The sequence below is a fragment of the Dama dama genome, chromosome 20 (assembly GCF_033118175.1).
Source record: "Dama dama isolate Ldn47 chromosome 20, ASM3311817v1, whole genome shotgun sequence".
Classification (NCBI taxonomy): domain Eukaryota; kingdom Metazoa; phylum Chordata; class Mammalia; order Artiodactyla; family Cervidae; genus Dama; species Dama dama.
This window is the reverse complement of record NC_083700.1, coordinates 49,534,648-49,557,483: the sequence shown is the minus strand read 5'-3', so window position 1 is coordinate 49,557,483 and position 22,836 is coordinate 49,534,648. Positions and strand designations below refer to the sequence as shown.

At 43.4% G+C, this 22,836-nt stretch overlaps 1 protein-coding gene across 4 annotated transcripts in view; it reads right to left on the bottom strand.

Annotated features, from left to right (window-relative positions):
* The window catches only part of BCAR3 (BCAR3 adaptor protein, NSP family member), a 220,015-nt gene that overhangs the window by 94,429 nt on the left and 102,750 nt on the right, over positions 1 to 22,836 (bottom strand). For all 4 annotated transcript variants that reach the window (XM_061121343.1, XM_061121345.1, XM_061121342.1 and 1 more), the window contains exon 2: positions 21,193 to 21,520. In XM_061121343.1, the coding sequence (XP_060977326.1) occupies positions 21,193 to 21,509 (317 nt within the window). In that variant the 5' untranslated portion in view covers positions 21,510 to 21,520. The remainder of the gene's footprint in view (positions 1 to 21,192; positions 21,521 to 22,836) is intronic.

The window sequence follows — 22,836 nt, the reverse complement described above, 5'->3', positions numbered from 1 at the left end:
TGCTGCTGTGGCTTGGCATTCACTGCTCCTTTGCCTGGAACAGTCTCGTTATATATACTTGAAGGGGCTTCCCAGGTGGTGCTAGTGGTAAAGAATCCACCTGCCAATGCAGGAGACTTAAGAGATGAGGGTTCGAAACCTGGGTGGGGAAGATCCCCTGGAGAAGGACATGGCAACCTACTCCAGTATTCTTGCCTGGAGAATCCCATGGACAGAGGAGCCTGCTGGGCTACATTCCATAGGGTCGCAGAGTCAAATACAACTGAAGCAACTTAGCAAGCGTATACTTGAAGGCTCACTCAGGCCCACATCACTCAGATCTCTCTCAAACATCACTTCCTTAACCAGCCTACCTAAATGAACACCACCACCACACTCTATCCCCTTATCTGGCTTCATCTCCCATACTATGTGATACTTTATGATATGTTTATTTGCTCGAATAATTATATTCATATGTTTATAGTCATTGATTATATGATATAATCATATAATTATATGATATAATCATTGATTATATGATATGTTTATTTGCTCAAATAATTATATTCCCTCGAATATGATCCTGAAAGAGTGGGGCTTCCTCTCTGCTTTGTTCCCCTTGGTGTCCCCGGTGCTCCGCACATAGCAGTTGCCCAGAAACCACTTGCTGAATTAAGGGATAAAAGAACTACTAAGGGAAGCAGGTGGTTGGGGGAGGTAATAGGTCTGGTGAGGGCTTGGGAGATTGGGATGAAGAAGAGGCAGAGCCAGACTATCAGGGGCTTGGATGCCGTGTAAACAAATTTCACTTTATCTTGAAAGCAGTGGGATTTGTTGAAGGCTCTCATGTTGGAGAATAACCAGAGATTTGTGTTTTAGAAAAATCTCCCTGCAGCAGTGTGGAAAACAGATTAGTGGGGTCCAAATGGAGCCAGGAAGACTAAAGGGAAGGATACTATGCGGTGTGGGTAAGAGATGAGTAGGCCTGGGTTAAAGTGACAGACGGAGCGTGAGGGAGACTTAGAAGGGAGAATAGATAGACAGATAGGTAAATGGCAGGATGTAGTATGTGAAAGGAAAGACAGAGGTAAGGACATGCACTGAATTCTTTCTAAGGGAACCAGGTAGATGGTACCTAGCACTTGGTAGGGACTCAATACGTTTGCTAAGAATGAATTAGCAAACACCTTTGCAGGTGGCACAGTGGTAAAGACTCTGCCTGCCAATGCAGGAGACGCAAAAGATGTGGGTTCTATGCCTGGGTCGGGAAGATCCCCTGGAGGAGGAAAAGGAAACCCACACAAGTATTCTTGGCATGTACAGAGGTGACTGGCAGGCTACAGTTCGTGGGGTTGCAAACAGTCAGACATGACTGAGCACACAGGCCTGCTTGCCTCAAGCACTATACTGTACTGACTACCAGGATCTGAATTAGAAAGACTTTATCCCTTCACCACCCATTTTCCATGGTTAGTAGTGCACACATGATTGCTGCACTGAGCTACTGAATATCCCAAATAAGTTCTCCTTCCATCTCAACAGATAGTTATTTTCTGGAGTCCTTCACATCCCTCAAACTATGAACACAGAAGTCCCTCCCTTAGAGTATAATAAAATATAATATTTAAGTAATCCTTTCGCACCAGCAAAAAGAGTTAACTCATGAAGGAAAACCAGGGAACAATAAAACAAAGGAGCTGTGCAGAAGCTAGATAAGACTGGCCAATTTTACATAACGCTTTGGTCTCCTCCCTCACCCCACCTCAGCTGCCATCGCTTGTTTATGTCTTTTCCGCAGGACTGTAAGCTCCGTGAGGTCAGAGGCTACTTCTGTCTTGCTCATCAATGTATACTAAGCACGTACCAAAATATTTGTTACATAGTAGCCAATTAATAAATAAACAAGGGCAAGGACAAATGAACATATAATGCACAATTAACCACCTTATATCTGTATAATCCAAACAAAGACTCAGAAAAATAGAAAGTTCCACACTGGGATCTTCATTTGCTTAACCTGGCAGACCAGGTAGTCTCAAATCTAAATGATAATCAAATTACAAAAGTATTTTCAAATATATCGTTGAAGTCACAAGAAAGGGAAAGTCTCAGGAAACACAGACATATATATAAAACAGGTACAAAAAGAGAACAAATTAAGAACATAAAATGTGCACAACAGCAAAAAGATAAGGAGGAAAGCAGGGAGGCTAAGCCCTGGGTCCGCAAGATTGAGCAACTAACTCTGAAGTTAGTTCCCTGCATAATGCTAGAACAATCAGACCAGGAATACACCACCCACTACAGAAGGAATGTGCTAAATACAACACAACACCAAAACATGCTCTAGCAGAGGAAACCAAGAAGAGCTACTATCTCCACCATAGATTCTGATGGAAAAAATAGCAGTAGTAATAGTCTCCCCTAAGGGTGTAAACCACAAGTCATCCTTTGGGATGCAAATTTATATGACCTGCTTTCATAGAGAATCCAAAACTCAGAAAAATATTAAAGTGTCTGGGTTAGTGGCACCATTAATTAGTCAGGGAACAATGTAAAAGTCCTTTCTGGAGGAAAACTTCATCAACAGAAAGCTACACAGGATATCCACAAGTTTGGTTAAATATAAACTCCCTTTTAGACACAATTACATACACCAGAAAACAAGCCCCAGTGACAATCTCCAAAATTAGCAGAAATGACAACAAATTGAGATCCCTAAAGAATTTAGATATTGGAATTTCAGAAATAAGTTATAAAATAATGATGCATGATAATTTTTTTAAAAAGATGGAATAAAAAATGTGACTTAAGAATAAACAGGCAGATACAAAAATAATCTAACATCTAGAAATTAAAAAAATAATTGATCACAACATCTAGATATAAATATAAAAATAATCTTATAAATAAGCCAGACATTACTAGAGAAAATATTTATGAATTAAAATAAATTATACAAAACACAGCAGAGAAAGAGTCAAGGAAAATATAAGAGACACAGAAGGTAGAATGAAAAGGCTTACTTATATTTAACCAGAACTCTTGAAAGAGAACAGAGAAAGGCAAAAAGCGACAGTCAAATAATGACGTGAAACCTTCAAAGTTAATGAAAAATACTAATTATCAGATTCAGGCATCCCATGAGTCCTAAGCAGTATAAAACAAAAATAAACACATTTTAAGGAAGTTACAGACCACCAAAAACAAAGAGAAGATCTTAAAAGCAGCAGGAGAGCAAAGAAAGGTTGCCCTGACAGCAATGACAATCAGACTGACAGGAGGTTTTCATCAGCCAAAAGGGAAAGCGAGGAGCACAAAATTTCTTGCCCAGAAAAGCACTGAGAACAGGGTGAATAGAGACAACCAGAGACAAATAAAAGCAGAGAACACCCTCAGGAAAAGGATGCCAGAAGGAAAACGTAGGATCTAAGACTGAATGATGCACAGAGACTGGTAAATATACAGGCAACTCTAAAACAGCACTGATGGTGAAAACAAGACAATGTCTAGTCCGTGTAGTTAAAAAACAGACAGTCAATCAAGTGTTGGTAAAAATGTGGAGAAACTGGAATCCTTGTTCACTGCTGGTGGGAATGCAAAATGGTACAGCTGCTGTGGAAAATGGTATATTGGCTCTTCCAAAAGTAAAAGTAGAATTCCCATACAATCCAGCAATTTATCTTCTGAATATATACCCCCAAAATTGAAAGCAAGGATTTTGAAGAGATATTTGTGCACGTTTATAGCAGTATTATTCACAGAAGCCGAAAGGTGGAAGTAACCCAGCTGTCCATCAACAGATGAATGGATAGACAAAATGTGCTATACGTACAATGTGATCTATACCATGGAATATCATTTGGCCTCAGAAAGGAAGAAAATTCTGACATATGCTAGAATACAGAGGAACCTTAAGGACAATATTGTAGGTGAAATAAGCCAGTCACGAAAGACAAATACCTATAAGGATTTCACTTATATGAGGTACCTAGAGTAGTCAAAATCATAGAGTCAGAAAGTAGAATTGTGGTGGTCAGGGGCTGGGGCGGGGAGGGAATGGGGAGTTGTTGTTTAATGGGTGCAGATTTTCAGCTTTGTAAGCTGAAGAGAATTCTGGAGGCTGGTTGTACAACAATGTGAATGTACTTAACATTACTGAACCATGCACTTAAAAATGGTTAAGAAGGTAAATTTTATGGTATGTGTAATTAACCACAATTTTAAAAGACAAACTAAAACACAGGGCAACACTGACATAGGAGCCAAGTGGAAGGTGCCCGAAGCGCATGTTCTAAATCCTGCATTGCTCGGAAAGAAGGAAAGCTATTGTTTTACTCTATTATGTTGTATAAAGTCATTTAAAGGTATTTTTAAACTAACCACTAAATGAATAGGAATAGAGTTTTTTTTTTAAGACAATTCAAAATAAGGCAGTTAAAAAAATGACCATAGGTTAGAAAAATGTACGAACAGTACAGACACACAGAATAAGAGGTAGCTATAAACCCAAATCTATCACCAAACATGGTAACTGTTAACCAGATTAAACTCAAGACAGATTTGCACAATGTAGAATATAGCACATGTAGAATACAATCAAAGTGGTTATTTTGGAGGAAACTAGAGCCTTAAATGCTTATTTTTAGAGGAGACTGAAATTAACTATTTCCAGCTTAAGTTAAGAGAACAGAACAAACATTTTAAAAATAGACTAAAGATTTCTTAAATGCAGAAATAAAAAAAAAAAAATGATACAGTAAGGGAGGAACAAATGAAGCCTGGTTCTTCAGAAGTCTAATAAAAATAAACCTCCAACAGATATAATCAAGGGGGGGAAAATGAGAGAAGGCACAAAACAGCAGAGAAATAAAGTGGGGGTATAATCAGAGATCCCTGGGTCAGGAAGGTCCCCTGGAGGAGGAAATGGCAACTCACTCCAGTATTCTTGCCAGAAAAATCAGAGGAACCTGACGGGCTCCAGGCCTTGGGGTCACAAAGAGTTGGACCATGACTGAGGCTGAGCGCTCACAGCACATAATCATAGATACAAGCGAGTGCAGTCAGAGAATATTATGAACATCTTTATACCAAAAAATTTGAAAGCTTAGGAAAAAAGCAAATTCCGGGAAAAATAATACTAAAATAGACTCAAACAGGAAGCCTGAAGAGTCCTATCTATAACGATTAAAAAATTGAATCAGTTGTTCAACAGCTACAGATCTAGATGGTTTTCCTAACCAGGAAGTTCTGCCAAACTTTGGAATTTATTACTATGAAAATTATATAAACTCTTCAAGAAATTTGAAAAAGAGGATATTATAATTTTGATGCTAAAGGACACCAGGTTAATAAAAGAAAGAAAAAGAACAGGTTAATCTCACACATGAAGAGACACACAAAAAAAGTCCTAAAACAAAATGTTGACAAACCTATTTTAAGAATCCAAGAATGTATAAAAATACATCATAATCAAACAGGGCTGACTCCTGGAATAAAGGGTCAGTTTAACTTGAGAAAATCTATTCACCACATTAACGTTAACAGATTAAAGGAAAAATCATTTGGGGGTTCTAATTAATGGGGGGAGGAAGAGGATTTAAAAAAATACCACCAACTTTTCATGATCTCAACAAGGAAAAAGCTAACTCATCACAAACTAGAAATAAAAAAGGACAAATATATCTGGTAAAAACCTCATTCTTATTGGTGGAAGTACTGAGTGAGTGAAGTCGCTCAGTTGTGTCCGACTCTTTGCGACCCCATGGACTGTAGCCCACCAGGCTCCTCCATCCATGAAATTTTCTAGGCAAGAGTACTGGAGTGGGTTGCCATTTCCTTCTCCAGGGGATCTTCCCGACCCAGGGATCAAACCGGGGTCTCCCACATCACGGGCAGACGCTTAACCGTCTGAGCCGAATCATTACTAAAACCAATCGACCGATGAGAAACAAGATGAGGATGTCCCCTGTCACTGCTCTGATGCACTGTCCTGGAGGTTCTAGTCGGTACACTTAAGTAAGCAAAGAAATAAAAGTGTAAGAATTGGGAAAGGGAGAAGAAAACCGTCATGATTCACAAATGATGACTGCAGAACACACCAAGAATCTATACAAAGCTGCTAAGTAAGGCACAGTTCCCAGATATGAAGGCACTGTGCAAAAATCATCAACTTAAAACTTACTGAGGTGAGGGACTAGAAGGTTTATACATCTGAGTGGAGTTCCAGCTTGCGGGTATCCACTTACCACAAATGACCTCATTCCTAGAACATTTAACTGAAATGCAATACCAAAAGACTTAGGACGAGTGTGACCAATAGGCTTCTTCACGTGTAGCAGTTGTGCCAGAGAGGACCAACACTGCAGCCTAGGGGACTACTGGTTTACCTTAACCAACCCATGTACGGGGGCACATCAATAATCAGGAAAGGTGAACCCAATAACTGGGAGGAAGTTTACCCTTTGTTGGCAACCTCGTCCTACGTGCATGTGGACATGGCCTTGGAACTTAGAGCCCTCAGTCACTCTGTCCTCCAGCACGAAGTTCTATCAACATCTCAACACCTTGGGGAGCTGTGGGGTTAGAGGTGTGGGGGGAGGAAGAGACAGCAAGAGGCTTTGCATCTATTAAGATTTTGCTTCCATTGGCCAATATTCCTGATTAAACCCATGTTGTTTCAGGTAAGATTAACATATGGGAGAGTATAGCATTCTCATCTTATATTTTATTAGATGCTATACATGATTCGAAGGCCTTGTCCATCTCACCAGCCTCATCTCCTCAACATGCTCCTTATGCTACAACAAATCCAAACTATTTGAAATTCCCTGAACCAAGAAGTCTAGAGAGTTCCCATCGTCTTTCTATTCATTTCCATCTTCTCTGACCACTCTTTCCCCTTCCTTCCTCCCCAGCACCAACTCACAGAATTAATAACATCTCATTGGCACTTATTTTCTATGCATTATAAAACATATAAAGAAGTACACATATTATATTGAATTATAATTGTCATAATATAAAACTTTACTGTAACAAATAATAACTCAATACAATATGTATACGCTTGTTTATTTCCCTTACTGGACTATAATCTCACTGAGAATAGGGACCATTTTTATTTTATTCACCTCTAGCCCCAGAGTACAGCTGCTCAATCAATGTTGGTTTGAATGAATGAGTATGAGTGTGTGTGTGTGTGTGTATGTGTGTATGCGTGTGTGTGTGAGTTCTCTCCAGTTTGCAGAAGATCTAGACTCTAACCCTTCCCACCACACTCCATGGGTTCGTCTAGGGAAGAATAACATTGGAGAGAAAGAGGGAACATGAGAGAAATGTTGTTCTTGGACTGACGGGCCTCCTCATGAAGGAGATAATATAGCCACAGGCCTGTGACTGAGCGGTGATGGCCACAGACAGAACTCCCTTAGCAGTGGAAGGTCATTGCTGTCAGGCCAGTGCCTAGCTCCCCAGCCCCTCTGAGACTAGATATTTTCAAAGTGGTCTTGAGAAGCTGGCTGCTTCAGCTGCAAATGAATATATCTGGACACGTTTGAAATGCCAGAGAGGAGGTTAACCAGGGAGATAACCAAGAGGACTGAGAGTGGACCACAAGGTCATTTCCAACTGTTTATGGGAAAATGAAGAACTAGATGCTTAAAACAGGACTGGCCTGGTGAGTGGAGAAATGACATCACTTGGAAAAACACGAGCTAGTGTGTAGTTAGATGGACAGTTTCTCTACTGATACTGGGAATCACATTAAAGTTGCAATAAAGAGTTACTTTATCCTAATTAAATTTAAAAGCACAGCAAAGGAAACTATACACCAGATGAAAAAAAGCGACCCTTGGAATGGGAGAAAATAATTACAAATGAAGCAACAGACAAATGATTAACCTCCAAAATATATAAGCAGCTCATGCAGCTCAATATCAGAAAAACAAACAACCCAATCAAAAAAATGGGCAGAAGGCCTAAGTAGACATTTCTCCAAAGAAGACGTACAGATAGCCAATAAACACAGGAATATATGATCAACATCGCTCATTATTAGAGAAATGTAAAGCAAAACTACAATGAAGTACCATCTCACACTGGTCAGAATGGCCATCAGCAAAAACCCTGCAAACAATAAATGCTAGAGAGGATGTGGAGAAAAACAACCTTGTTGCTCAGTTGGTGGGAATGTAAACTGATACAGTCACTATGGAGAATAGCATGGAGATTTCTTAAAAAACTAGGAATAAAACTACCATTAATACGTACTCAGCTGTGTCTGACTCTTTGTGACTTCATGGACTGTAGCCCACCAGGCTCCTCTTCAAGACTGCATGGACTGTAGCCCACCAAGGCTCCTCTATCCATGAGATTTCCCAGGCAAGAATCCTGGAGTGGGTTGCCATTCCCTTCTCCAGGGGATTTTCCCAATGCAGAGCTCGAACCCTCACCTCCTGTATGAGTAGGCCAATTCTTTACCACTGAGCCACCTGGGAAGCCTTATGTAAAACAGATAGCTAGTGGAAATTTGAAGTATGACATAGGGAGGTCAACCTGGGGCCCTGTGACAACCTAGAGGGGTAGGAGGGAGGTTCAAGAGGGAGGGGACATGTGCATACTTATGGCTGATTCATGTTGTTACATGGCAGAAACCAAAACAACATTGTAAAGCAATTATCTTCCAATTAAAAATAAAAATAAATAAAAAAAATTTTTAAGTTACTTTCTCATGCAATGCAGGGGCTTATTATATGCACAGTCTTTGCTAATTAAAAGAAGGATGTACTCTGTTAACATTGTAAGTGAATGCTACTTTAATCTTTAAAAAAAAAAAGAAGCCAAAGGGGGAAAAAGAAATCACCCATAAAAGTTAATTATGAAATTAATTATAAAATATGCATACGATTGTGCTTTAAAAAGGGATGTAGCTTTAAAACAGAGAACTATAACACTCTTAGATGGGCATTTCCGACAATATATTTTGTTTCATCCCTTTGCAAAATAAATACGAGATTTACTCACCCACATCTCAAGACATACTTCTTGATTTCATTTGTTAAAGCTGGCTCACTTGTAGTTGATAGGATTAAGGTTGGTGATTATTTTATATTCTCCTCCCAGGGTTAACCCATGACATGAGTTTTCACTAATACAAAGAACCTTAGGGGTATGCCTTGATGATTAAACCGCTTTGCTTTAGAGTAGAAGAGTGATCTAGACAGAAGCTCACTGCTCTGTAGTGGAGGAATTCACCTTCTGTTTCTGTTTAGAGAAAACAATTCACCAGATGGGAGCTGGGCAGCCAAGTGTAACCACTTCCCTTGGTCCAATTATTAAACTCAATTAATGCTCCTAAAATCACATTAGCTTCTTTGACAACCAAAGAATACTGCTGACTCACTCTAAGGTTGCAATTACCTAAATCCTGGAATATTTTTTCACATGTGGCTATTAAGCCAAACGCTATACATTTATTTTGTTTTTTGGCCTCAGCGCAAGTCTTTGTCTCTCCTGAGTCCTTCTGGTTGGGCTTCCCCGATGGCTCACCAGGTAAAGAATTTGCCTGCAATGCAGGAGACACGGGAAACTCGGGTTTGATCCCTGGGTTGAGAAGATCTCCTGGTGAAAGGAATGGCAACCCACTTCACTATTCTTGCCTGGAGAATCCCATGGACTGAGGAGCCTGGCGGGCTAGAGTCTAAAGGGTCGCAAAGAGTTGGACACGACTGAGTGAGTGTGTGTGCACGCACACGCACACACACACACACACACAGTTCTTCTAGTTAGGTTTGGTCTGTTGTTTCAAAATGCCAAGATCTTTTTTGGATCTTACTTCTATCTCTTTGACATATCAGTTATTCCCCCAATATTCATAACATCCACCAACATGATGTTTATGTCAGTATCATTGTCTAAAAGATACTTTAAAGTTGGCTAGAAATGGACTAAGGACACAGCCTAGAGAGTGTTTCCTGTACCATCATCTGGCCTGCAATCACTTTCATCCTAAGGATATCACTGATGACTGACACCTGAATATACACCTTCTCAACGGTCCTCTAATCTACCAACAAAGTAACCCCAGGAAGGAAAGTGAAACTAGTCTGACCTGCTTTTTGGCAAAGCCCTGCTAATTACTACTGGTTGTTGCTTCCTTCCTCAAGTATTCAAAAATCATTGTTCTAATAATCCTTTTTAGAATATTTCCTGAGATGGATGTCAATCTTACCATTTTATAGATTAATTTTATCTCCCTAGTTCCATTTTGGAAATTAAAATCCTTATCTATCTTCATCTCTCCTGTCACTCTTGGTGATGCCAGCATTTCTCCAATGCTGTGCACTGCTCTGGTGGTCTCAGCCTTTCTTCTCAGGCCTTGGGGCTTCAGTTTATTTGGTGGCATTAGAGCCTCTTGTCATGGCCTCATCTACTATCCTCCTTCACCTCTATCCTACCCTTTCCAATCAGAGAAGTCATTTCCTGGACCAAAAAAAGAAAAAAACGCAAGCTGAACAGAAGCTCAGCAGTTGGGTTTCTCTCACATCCCCCTCTCTTTGGTTTTATTATTCCAAACATAATTTCTGAAAGCCCTTTTTGTTACCCATAGCATTCCTTACAATCCTCTGCTCACTCTGCACTCGATTTCTTTCCACAGCCCAGAGCCACCCTCTGATACGGGCCTCGGCTGCAAGGCCCGACCTTCCCTAAGTCTGGGTCCAAGGCCAGAATAGCCCAGAGCAAGTGGTGGCACAGTGAAGGCAGGCTCTGAGGGAAGGTTACCTAGAAAGCACAGCCTGCAATCCCCTGGTCAAGGAGAAAAAGTAACATGATTTCTGGAAAGATGTTAGAGTCAGAGGTCAAGAAAAGTAGAATTGCTTATTGAGCTAGTGGAGTGACTGGAGGGCAAAAATGTGGATGGGAAGGCAGGTCAGCAGCAAGGAGAGAAAACAGGTGCAGGTGAGCTCAGATGGTTCAAAACCTGCATCCCCTTCTCCCAGGGCCATGAGCTCCTCAGCTGGACAAAAGCCCTGGCCTGTCTTTGAATCTCCAGCACACAAATACTCAGTGTACTAGTGAAGGAATTTATCAGATCAGCCCTGGCTCATCATTGCTATCGTCGGGGGGATCCTGTACCTGGGTCAGTCCAGGCTGGAGACAGTCCTTCCTACACATCCTTAAACACAAGTGCTCCCTGGATGGTCACAACGTACCTGTTCCTCCTTCAAGCTCTGGTCAGCATGCTGTTGTCAGTTGTCCTGAACTGCATTTCCCTTTCAGAGCCTCAGACCGTGAGACCCTCTTTGTCATTTCCCTCAACTTGGGGAATCTTTCTTCCTACAGCCCAGGGTAGACTGTAGATGAGGACACAATTCCTGTCCTGGTGACCAGAGATCCTAAGGCCCGGCTGCTTCACAAACTCCTGCTTCTTTCACTTCAGCAGCCAATTCCTATTCCTATGAGTCAGTTTCTATCTCATCTGAAAATACAGCCATGCCTGATGAATGTGTTCATGACATACACCGAAAGAATGGCAATTAAACCGCCTCCTCAGGCAGATTCCCTAATCATGTTAAAACAGCACCATTTAAATCTCCTACATATCACACTATGGTGAGTCTCTACAGGAATCCAAGGTTAATACCAAGCGGTCCTGGTTGACGAAGACCTGATGTGGTCATGGGTCAACTTGTGTTCAGCAGAACTCCAGGAGAGCATTAAGTTAAAAAGCCACTGTTGAAATCTTAACTTGGCAGCAGTCAGTCAAACTGAATAGAGTAACAATGAGAAAAACCGTATCAAGGCCAGTATGTCTCTTGGCAGCCACAGAGGGTCTGGCATCAGTGAATCATCAGGCTTTGGGCTGGCTAAGCCCAAACACAGCACTTTTGATAAAAGCAGATGCTTTGTTTGGCGGGTGTCTATCTGCCCTTCCTCCACTCCTACTGGCCCCATCCACCCTGCCCCCAACCATTCCCCACTCACTGCTAAAGGAGTGTGTTTGTAAAGGTTTCTTCTCAACTAACTCAGAGACAGAATAAAAGTACTGCTTTTATTCTGTCCGACTCCTTGTGACCCCACAGACTATACAGTCCATGGAATTCTCTAGGCCAGAATACTGGAGTGGGTAGCCTTTCCCTTCTCCAGCGGATCTTCCCAACCCAGGAATTGAACCAGGGTCTCCTGCATTGCAGGCAGATTCTTTACCAACTGAGTTGTCAGGGAAGCCCCAAAGTGCTACAGTTTTGAGAAAATAAAAGGAAAGACCTCACTTAGCCAAACATATATAGGAACATGCACTCCAGGCCCCTTTTCCAGGGCAGGCACCTTAGAAAAACAGCCCTCACCCCTCAGGCAAAAGTCTGAACACTAGCCACAGTGGTCTATGTAACCTCTGTCCACGGAGCTGTCGGGGGATGCATAGAACCGCCAGGGAAGGAACCAACCACAGGCATAATCACCACACTGCTGACACAGGCCCAGAGGGAGGGCGGCCCCGGGGACACGTCTGCTTTAATCAAATCAAAAAACGGTTTATAAAAAGAATCAAGTAATGAAAAAATGTGCTTTGTTTTACTACGTACTTAAAAGATTAGATCTTTTCCTGTTGAATTTTGTCTCTCATCCCCACCTTCCTTTGAACACCAACCATGTGTGGTTCCTGCCTCATTTCTCTGCTCCCCTCTGAACACTCAGCCTCCTATGCTGACTCCCCAGAATGGTCTGTGCTCGGGTTCCTCCTGGCTGGGCCCTAGGGGCCCTTGCCTTTATGCTCTATACAGCTCTCTCCCTGGCCAATGGCATCCATTTCTGGCTTTAATATCATTTGTATGCAGACTCCTAACTTTATAACTTTTAGCCCAGACCTCTCTCCATAGCTCCAGGCTCACAACACCAACTGGTTGGTTAACACCTCCAGTAGACACGCATACATCTCAGACTCAGCACACGTAAAACAGAAGTCTTGATTCTCTGCAATCGAACCATCACCTCCTCCTCCCAGGAAAAAGCAGCCCGATCACCAAATAAAGCCCTGCTCCTCTCCACTCTTCCCCGCTCCCCCCACCCAGCTCCCCGAGCCATGCTTGACTGTCCCACTCCCTTATCTCTCTCTATCTAACCCTCAGTAATTCTGGTAGATTCTACCTACAAAATAGATCTTGAATCCACCCACTTTCGTCTCCTCTACTACCCTCCCAGGAGAAGGGGACAACAGAGGATGAGATGGTTGGATGGCATCACCAACACAATGGACATGGGTTTGGGTGGACTCTGGGAGTTGGAGATGGACAGGGAGGCCTGGCATGCTGTGGTTCATGGGGTTGCAAAGAGTCGGACATGACTGGGTGACTGAACTGAACTGAACTACCCTCCCAGAACAGACCCCCCTCTGCTTCCTGAACTTCTGCAACCGCCTCCTGCCCTCCCTCCAACTCCTATTCCCCCGTCAATCACTTCTCCACTGAGTCTTCTACTAACTGAGCCAGATCATGCTATTGCCTTGCTTAAAACTCTTTAAAGGCTTCCCTTTGACCTTCGGAGAAAATCTAAACTCCTGAGTGAGGTCTAGACTGGAACTAACAGAAATACAATGTGAAAAACATGTAATGTAAATGTTCCTAGTAGTCCATTGAAAAGAAAGAGGTGAACTCAATAATGTTCTAACTTTATATTTCAAAAATATTATCATTTTAATACATTGTAACATAAAATATTAATGAAGTAGTTTACATTGTTTTTTTATATTAAATCTTCAAATGTTCCTTCCTGCAGAGAGGCCTTCTCTCTCCCCAGTTCAAGGAACTCAGGGCTGTCTGATATGACCTTCCTTGTACCTCCTCATTCAGTTTAGTGCCCTAAACTGGGCACTCCCCAAGGCAAGGCCCACATCTATACTTTATTCTCCACTGGGGACCTGGTACCCAGCACAATGTGTGTGCTGAGTTACTGTCGTGTTCGACTCTCTGTGGCCCCATGGACTGAAGCCTGCCAGGCTTCTCTGTCCATGGGATTCTCCAGGCAAGAATACTGGAATGGGTTGCTGTTTCCTGCTCCAGGGGATCTTCCTGACCCAGGGATCAAACCCACGTCTCCTGCGTTGTCAGTCGGATCCTTCACCACTGAGCCACCTGGGAAGAACCCAGCACAATACCTGACACTAAATAAACTCAATAAATACTCAGCAAAGAAGAAACAGTGAAGACACTGACATTAAGCACAAGGACAAGGGCTTGGGCCAGTTCACCAAGGACAGACTCTATCTCAGTGCCATGGTGTGCTGACTTTCCGTGCGCCATGGGGTTGTCAGACCTGTAAGCTTGAATAGTGGCCAAGATGCACTGCTGCAGGGCCGCTTAGAGCAGACCCAGATAGAGGGATTCCGGCCAGACTGTCAACACATGGGAAACTTTCTCCCACGGAAACCTGCAGGCATTGAACGTGATCTCAGGTTAAATACGAGGATTAGTAGCCTCCAAGTGCTGGCCTTTGGCCTTCCAGGAGGAAGGAAGGGCGGAAACCAACATCTAAGCCCCTGCTCCATGTCAGGTCCCGGGCGAGGTGCCTTCATGTGGGGTTGTATTTGACCCCCAAGCCACCCTTTGAGGTCAGAAAGATGAAGTAACTTACACAAGGTCACAGAGCCACCCAGTCTGTTTGCTGGAATCAACCCCAAGGTCACTAGCTGCTTTCTTTGGTATCCACGGGTACATCAACATCCCAGCAATATAACCAGTGGCCTTCAGGGTCAGGCGTCACCCAGCAGAGTTGGCAGAAGAACAAACTGCTATGATCAGGTGGAAGTGAGAGCAAGGACATGACCTGTTCCACCCAGACTCCCAGAGGCAGCAGCAGGCTTACGAGTGAAAGTCAGAGCAGTGCCATTCAGTGGAAGCTGCAGGTTTAGTGACAGCAAATCTTCACAGCATCCCTCAGAGGCATTATGCTCACCCTCAGTTTATAGTTTCGAACCTGTCCTAGTTCACACACCTAGTAGTGGATGAACTGAGACCTCCTGGATTACATGACTTGCGTTCTCTCTGTCCACCCCTGACTATGTTTGCAAGCGATTCTGGAACCACAGACATAAAGGCTGGGTCAACATGGAAGGTTTCTCAGACTTCTCTAATTTGTAAATAACAGCACAATCCAAAAACAGGAACACCCTCAGTGCCTGTGCCTGGGCCCCTGGAGGAGAGAAAGCTTGAAATTCTGCAGGCAATCCTGCAGCTAGTCTCTTAGAGACAGACTGGGTGGTGACAGCTTTAACAAGGCTGTGAACAGCAGGGTGGCCGCGGAGGTGGCGGCGGAGGGCTTATCACTCCTGTGGCCCCAGTCCAGTCTCCAGAAGGGATCTCCTAATCAACAAGAGCAACTTCCCCAGCTCCTACCTCCTGGCCTGGCTGGGATGGCTCCCCAATCCACATGTGATAAGAATACGAGTCATCTGTAACTGCAGAGCATCTTCTGTCTACAGTGTGCTTCAACCTATCCTGAGGGGTGTGACAAACTCATAGCTTCTGACTCACAGAAGACTGACAAACCTGACTTTTGCTCCAATAACATGCAGGAGGCCTGAATAAACAAGAATTTAAAGCAGGTTTGTGGGGGGCTGGGGGAGGAAAGAAGATGTTGAACAGCTCCACTTAACAAGGACGGCTTTGTGTAAGTCTGATCATTTTCTTGGTTGTGGTTTGCAATCAGTTAAAAAAAAAAAAAAAGGTACTTCAGTTTTCCCTCAGAACAGCTGAGAATGCACAGATCCCAGCCTTTAGGTTGAAACCATCCTTGCGGGTAGAAGATTTAGGACTACTGTCAGGCAGCTGGTGGGCCTGCAGGCATTCCCCATTCTCTGGGCTCCCCCAACCCTGGGTTGGTACCAGATGCCCAGCAGGGGCTGAGCTCACCTCTGACCCAGCTGCTCCTGGCCTCAGCACATCAGGGGCCACCAGGGCCGGGACATGCACCATTGCTTGGAATTTGCTAACCCATCTGCAACAGCTGCACTTAAACACCAAGGGGCATTTCAAACTGTTCATAAAACTTAACTTCAAAATTTAAAAATAAAAATTCAGTGCATGGGTTACTACTTTCTGGAGACATTCTTCACTGTTAAGCCATTGCCACTCTGCTAACTCAATAAATGTACCATCTACTAAAAAGAATTTATTCATATTAAATAGCCTTTTATCAAATCTAAGCCCAACTTTTTCTCTGTGCCCAAAGAGCTTCCAATCGATAGACAGCAGACATGCTCATGTATAAAGCATGCAGATGCTTGCGTGTGGACCTTCACGTAGTAGATCCTTCTGATTAATGTTGTGCTAAAGACTACTCTATTTGCATGTCTGGGGGAGCATAAATCAATAGTTCTAGAACTTGGTGGCTGTGGAAACAACTTTTCAGATGAGAGCACCGACATAGCGCAGAATTAGTGTTTGGAGAAGGGTCTTCTGCCCAGAGCCTGTGTCTTAATACTTCAGCTTCAAATTTGAAGAGCTGACACTATGACACAGAAGGTTACTTAACTGCCTGGGAAAGGATACGGGATTTTAAGTTGGAATAATTCTGCAAACTTTCTGGCCCCCATCAGTTAAAACACTTGTGACTAGTCAGTCAGCTCCACTCATGCAGATTAATGAAACACCGCATTGTCCAGCCACATGCTCCCACAGCACAGGGGGTAGAAGGAATTACACTCTCAGCAGCTGTTCCCAGGAATGTGCGCCTCCACGTACCCATGGGCAGGGAGAGGACCAACAGTGGACTCCAAGCACTGACCCTTCACCTATCCTGGCAATGCTGACCTCTCATAACAGGAACTGGTCTCCTCTCAGCCCAAGGAAGGTCCCAGATTGAAATAAAAATTCATCCTTGAAGACAGATGAACCCAAGGGACACCAGCCAAACAACGCTAATGTCAAGAGGAAATCCCATCTGCAGACTGCTCAGAGAAGCCTTGCTCAGCCTGCAGAACAAAGGCTCCTTCTGTGACACCAAGCAGCAGGTTTAAGAGCGTTGGGCTCCTCACTTTGGCTACTTTTCAAACCACAAGTATATCCAAGGGCAGCCAAGATAACAACAGAGCCAAGAGATACGGGTCTCGGAACAAGGAGACCAGTTCCCCTTCCAGGCCCGCCTTCTGCCTGCTCTTGGCGGCCAAGGCTCTGGCCTCCTCAAGGTGGGTGTCTGAGACGCTGCAGTCAGACCCTGGGGACTGAAGTGTTCATGCGAGAAGATAACTCAGAGGATGCCCACAGCAGAGCCAGCCTTCTTGCAAGGCTACAGAGCACAGTGTTTGGGGAAGGCACTATGATAGTTTCTGAGTCCCAATCCTAGCTCAGTCACACATGAGGGTCTAACCTTAGGTGCCTCAACCATTCAATCCCTGAACCATTGAGCTGTATTGATGACAACCTGATGCTGTTGCTAACGATGAAATCTGCTGTCACATAGGGTTATGATGTTCAAACAAGATAACTTATGAACAGGAAGATATTTTATAACTATAAAATGTAAGGGATAATAATTCATGTGACTATGATACATGTTTATATGACAGCTTATTAATGCAAAATGTTAGGTCAAAAGGAAGACTTCCTCTGCTTTGCCTGGGGCCTTCCACAGTGTTGATATTTACTTAATATTCAATCATAAAGGTGACTTTTTAGTGATTAATAAAGTAAACAAATTTGTTGGAAAAACAGCGAACTTGCAACTTAGAATATTTCACAAGACAAGGAGGTGCTGTCTGGAGCACTTCCCTCTGAGTATAGGCGGGCCCACATGAGGAGTTGTGGGGGGTCACTCCCCAAGATGGCTCCACCATCGTCATGCCAACCTCAAGTGTGATGGAATGGAAGGCTTGCAGGCTTGACATCTGGGCAAGTTGAACTTCAGCTACTCTTAGCTGAAGTTAACCCCTGAATTCACTCTGAAAAGAAATAAGGCCAGAAGAGTTTATCTGAAACAAGGCAAAAAAAAAAGAGCAAGAAACCAATAATCTTGTTAAAAGTAGACCTAACTAGTCTTAGGTCCCTAGAGTCAGGGATTCAGAACTCTAAAGCACACATGGCTCCCAGCTTCCAGTGGTGAGTGAACCAGGGTGGTGGGTCTCACAGCTCTGCCGGGCTGTCAGAGCTGAGTTAGGAATAGAAATGCTGTTTCTCTCTCGAGGTAATTCTGTCCAGCACCTTAGTCACACTTCCCACTCTAAAGGCTCAGGTTCTCATTCAAATAGCCTGTGCCCAGCTTTTCACTTTCACAAAATGTTACTTGTTGACACTCTGACTTGTTCCAAAAAGTAACTGAGGCAGCTCATAATCTTATTAGGAATACTTAAAAGGATTTAGGGAGGAAAAAAAAAAAAAGAATATAAGGTGCTTTGAAGTCCTCAAAACTGAGAACAACTCAGGATATTTTTAAGATGTGTCAGGTAAACAAAATACATTAACAATAAGGCTGGGGAGTTGGGGAAGAGGACTTTAGATCCTTTGACACTCAGCATAATTTTGAAGGATGTGCATTACTTCCTGTGCTGACCTTTAACAATAAGGTATTTTAAGTTAAGAAAAAAACACGTGGATTTAGATGAACATAATTCTGAATCAGAAACAAACCTAAACCAGCAGTACTTGCTAAGTCTTCCACAGCCTGGACTTTAAACTCATGACTTGTGTCCACCTCCGATAAGATCTGAGATCTGATCTATGTCCACGTTAGTCTTCCCGTTAAAAAGCTTTGAACTGTTGGCAGGCTGACAGCCTGGGCCTCAGGAGTTTATTGAGAACCTCCTCAAGCTACAAAGGGTGACTCCATTACTACTCCCGGCCCCTGGGAGATCCCTCTGGTAAGAGCAGACACCTAGCCTGGACTTTGTGAACCATCTCCATGCGGTAGCCCATGGATATCTAGCTCAATATAGAGTTTAACTTAATAAATAAAAAGTGGCCACAGGAAGCCAGGTAATAGCGGTTCTGACTCCAGCCTGGGCTTAATTCTGGCTAGCTGGAAGTTATCCTCCTTTGCTGCCTCATAGCCTCCTTAAGACAGGGCAGTGACGGCTCTGCGTCTGCATCGCAGTGCATCAGGTGCCCATGATGTGATATCAACATTACCGTGCACAGGTGTGATCTTCCATGCGCACCTGTCATCAGCAGACCACCCACCTAGACTCTGCAGAGCAGAACCATCTGAAGCCCAGAACACCCTGGGAAACTGTGGGGTCTGATGTCAGAAACACTGCAGACTCTCCAATGCTTTCTCCAGAAACTATCTGGGCTTCCACTTATCTTCTCCTGTAATACTGCAATTATACAACTCATTCTGAACTCTTGCCTGTCTAGTCCTTTCCCAACATGTGTAATATTTGTCTCTCAACATGCCACACTCCAGCCACAGGTCACCCTAGCTTGTTTTGGGTTTTTCAAACATGTTCCCACCCCCGGTTCCTTGCACTTGTTCTTCCTATGCCTGGACAGCCTTCCACTGACTCCTCTCCTCAGAGACCGTCCACTCTATAAAAAAAATATAACCCCAATAAATCTCCAGTATATTACTATTTCCCCTATATCACTGACTATAATATGCCATTGTCTTGTTTATTTACTTCTATTTATTATCTGGATCCTTCACTACAATGTTTGCTCTGGGAGGACACCATTTCTCATGTTCCACTGCTATCGTGTCAGGGCACATATTTCCCCACCCTGTAAGAGGGCAATGATTTGATAGCTAAGATGTCGACTATGTCAGACCATCCCTTTAGTTAAGATACTCAAAGGATATGGGCAGAATTTTCCTGGTGAAGCAATAGCGCTTACAAAATCAACATATTCTAACTAACACAGGTGTTCAATATACAGGTATTGAACAAATAAATGAGCTAGGACCAAAGCAGTTTTCTTTGCTACAGGGCTGGACAGAGAGAGAGATGTCAGGAGATACAGCAGAAGAAACCATCCCCCTGCTTACCAACAGCACTGGCTGCTGGTCTTGTTCAACAGAAAATGAGGTGCAGCGGTCCTAAACCAGCTCCACCAGCAGGGTCACAACTAGGCCCATTTCAGACCCAAAGAAAAAGCCTTTATGACCATGAGGCTTATTTAACCCAGGTCCCTTGTGGACAGAAGAAGAAATCAATTCCTGTTCTAAGGTATTCTGAAGCTGACTTGATAATGGATCCAAAACCAAACACAATTTTATTTCAGCTTGTTGACAACTAAACACAGGTATCCCCACTTTTTGAAAGTGCGCTTGACACCACTTTGCTTTTACAAAACAACCTACATTAGTACTTGATTTCACTAACAGAAGTCTAAAGAGGAATTTTGCTTTTGTGGAAAAAGGTGAAATACGAAAATAGCATTCAACATCTGTTTCCAGGAAGCTGTTGCACAGGCGGTGCACATGCAGAGCAGCAAGAGTAGCACCACCAAGTTCCCTCCAGAACTACACGCAGCATCTCAGCATCAAGTCACCCTGGCCCTGAGCTGTCCATGAGCATCTGTGCTTTATCTCCATTTATTTTATGCATCCATTAGTTTTATGCATCCATTAGTATGATACGTCCTAGGGTAACTACTACTTCACACCATCTCAGCTTATGGAAGTTTTCATAGGCATGCTCTGGATAATGGGGACGCCTACACAATTATAGACATCCTAACTATAGAAATCCTGGCATCTCTATAGAAATGGATGGATGCAGTTCATAATCTGATGCAAAAAAAAAAAAAAAAAAAAAAAAAGCCGTGGTTCCTTCTGAGGGATTTAATGATACAGGAAGCTGACCTTAAAATACTCTTAATATCCTCCAAATTGAATGATATTAAGAAACGGTTCTTTTTTTACGTGTTACAGTTTTTTATGCTGTGGCTATATGTTTTTTAAAATAAGAGTCCTTATCTTTGAAAGACATATACCAAAATATTCACAGATAAAATGAAGTCTGAGATTTGCTTCAAAATAGTAACAGAGCACAATAAAGCTTTGCCTGAAAACAATAATAATACCAGAGGAAGGAAAGTGGGTGGGGTACAGACAAAGCAGCCAACCACGAGTTGATAACTGTTGAAGCTGGGTGATGGGTCCATGGGAGTTAACTAAACTATCTGTTCTACTTTGTGCATGTTTGATATTTTTCCTAAAAAAAAAATTTTTTTTAAGCCCTTTAAAACAAATCATTTTCATTTGCGAAATTAAAGAAGCTACCTGAAGGTGAAGGCTTCGCCTTTCCAGTCTTGCAGGTGCTGCTCCTGGATGACGTCCTGGCTCAGAGGTGAGTGCTGCCGTGGGGATCTGGAATGGGGGAGGGTCCCCACATGACTGAAGTTATCACAGGACCTGATGGGAGGAGGGCCTTTCTTCTTCCGGGGAAGGGTGCCATGTATAGACACGTCTTGATAGGCATCTGCACGACGCTCAACGAGAGGGGACTTGCCGCTCAGAAGGTCCATGGACGAGGCGAGGGGGAACTGGTGATTCACTGGCATGTTTCTGGGAAGACTTGCAAACTTTCCCGCAGCCATGATCCTCAAGTCTAAGGGGGGAAGAAGAGAGTGAAGCCATAAATCTAAGAAAACTATGAGAACTGACTTCCTCGTAACAAAAGAAAATGCTCACAAAGTGTTAAAGGATAAACATCACTTGTGAAATTTACTGTGATGGGAAGTTGACTTATCCCCTTTTTCATCCTATAGAGGAATTCTCCTGGTCTGGCAGCAGGTCCACCAGTGTGTGTGTGTGAGTCACTCAGTCGTGTCCAACTCTTTGCGATCCTGTGGACTGTAGCCCACCAGGCTCCTCTGTCCATGGAATTCTCCAGGCAAGAATACTGAAGTGGGTTGCCATCCCCTTCTCCAGAGGATCTTCCTGACCCAGGAACTGGACCTGGGTCTCCCACATTGCAGGCCAATTCTTTACTGACTGAGTCACAATGGAATAGGGCAAATACATTTCAGAGCCTTTAGAGACATACGAGCCAGTTTATTACTTCATATGACTGAAGCTGACGGAAAAGCATGACTAACAAAAAAGAATACTGAGGAAGGATAATGAGCTCATGCCTTCCCACCACCCTACAAGCAATAAGAACAGGTGAAAATGGCAGGAGTTCCTTAGCTGCTAGAACACCTTCATCCAGCTCCTCAGTCGTGCTACCCAGAGAGACAAGACAGATTGCTTCTGGTGAAGACCCGGTGCTCATAAATAAATCAATGTACGCTAATTAACGAAGACGGTCAGGGTTCAGGGGCTGGGCCACTCTTCCATACATCAGTGGGCTCAGCTGGAGAGGAAAGCCATGGGGTGGGGGCTGCATGTACAACTGTGCCCCCGAGGGGTCAGGGACCCGCCTATCACCAACAGGGTTAAGCAATGTGCACAGGTGCCTGCGGAGTCAGGGAAGAGCGGGAAAGGCAAAAAAGAGAAAAAAAAATGGTCGAGAGCTGCATGGAAAGAAACGAAAAACGCTGTGTGTGAAAGCAGCCTTAGCAGTTGTTCCCAGCCATCACCACTAGCAGAGCGTTCACCCTGAGCAGGGTTAGTACCTCTGTCCTCTCAATAACCACTATGGCTTTGATCTAAGCCAAATTAAATGATATTTTAAAGGTCAATATAGGGCTTCCCTGGTGGCTCAGTGGTAAAGAACCCACCTGCCAATGCAGGAGACACGGGTTCGATCCCTGATCCAGGAAGATCCCACATGCCACAGAGCGACTAAGCCTGTGTGCCGCGACTACTGAGCCTGTGTTCTAGAGTCCGCGCTCCACAACAAGAGAAGCCACCACAATGGAAGCCCAGGCACCACAACTAGGAGAAGCTCCTGTTCACCACAACTAGAGAAAAGCCTGTGCA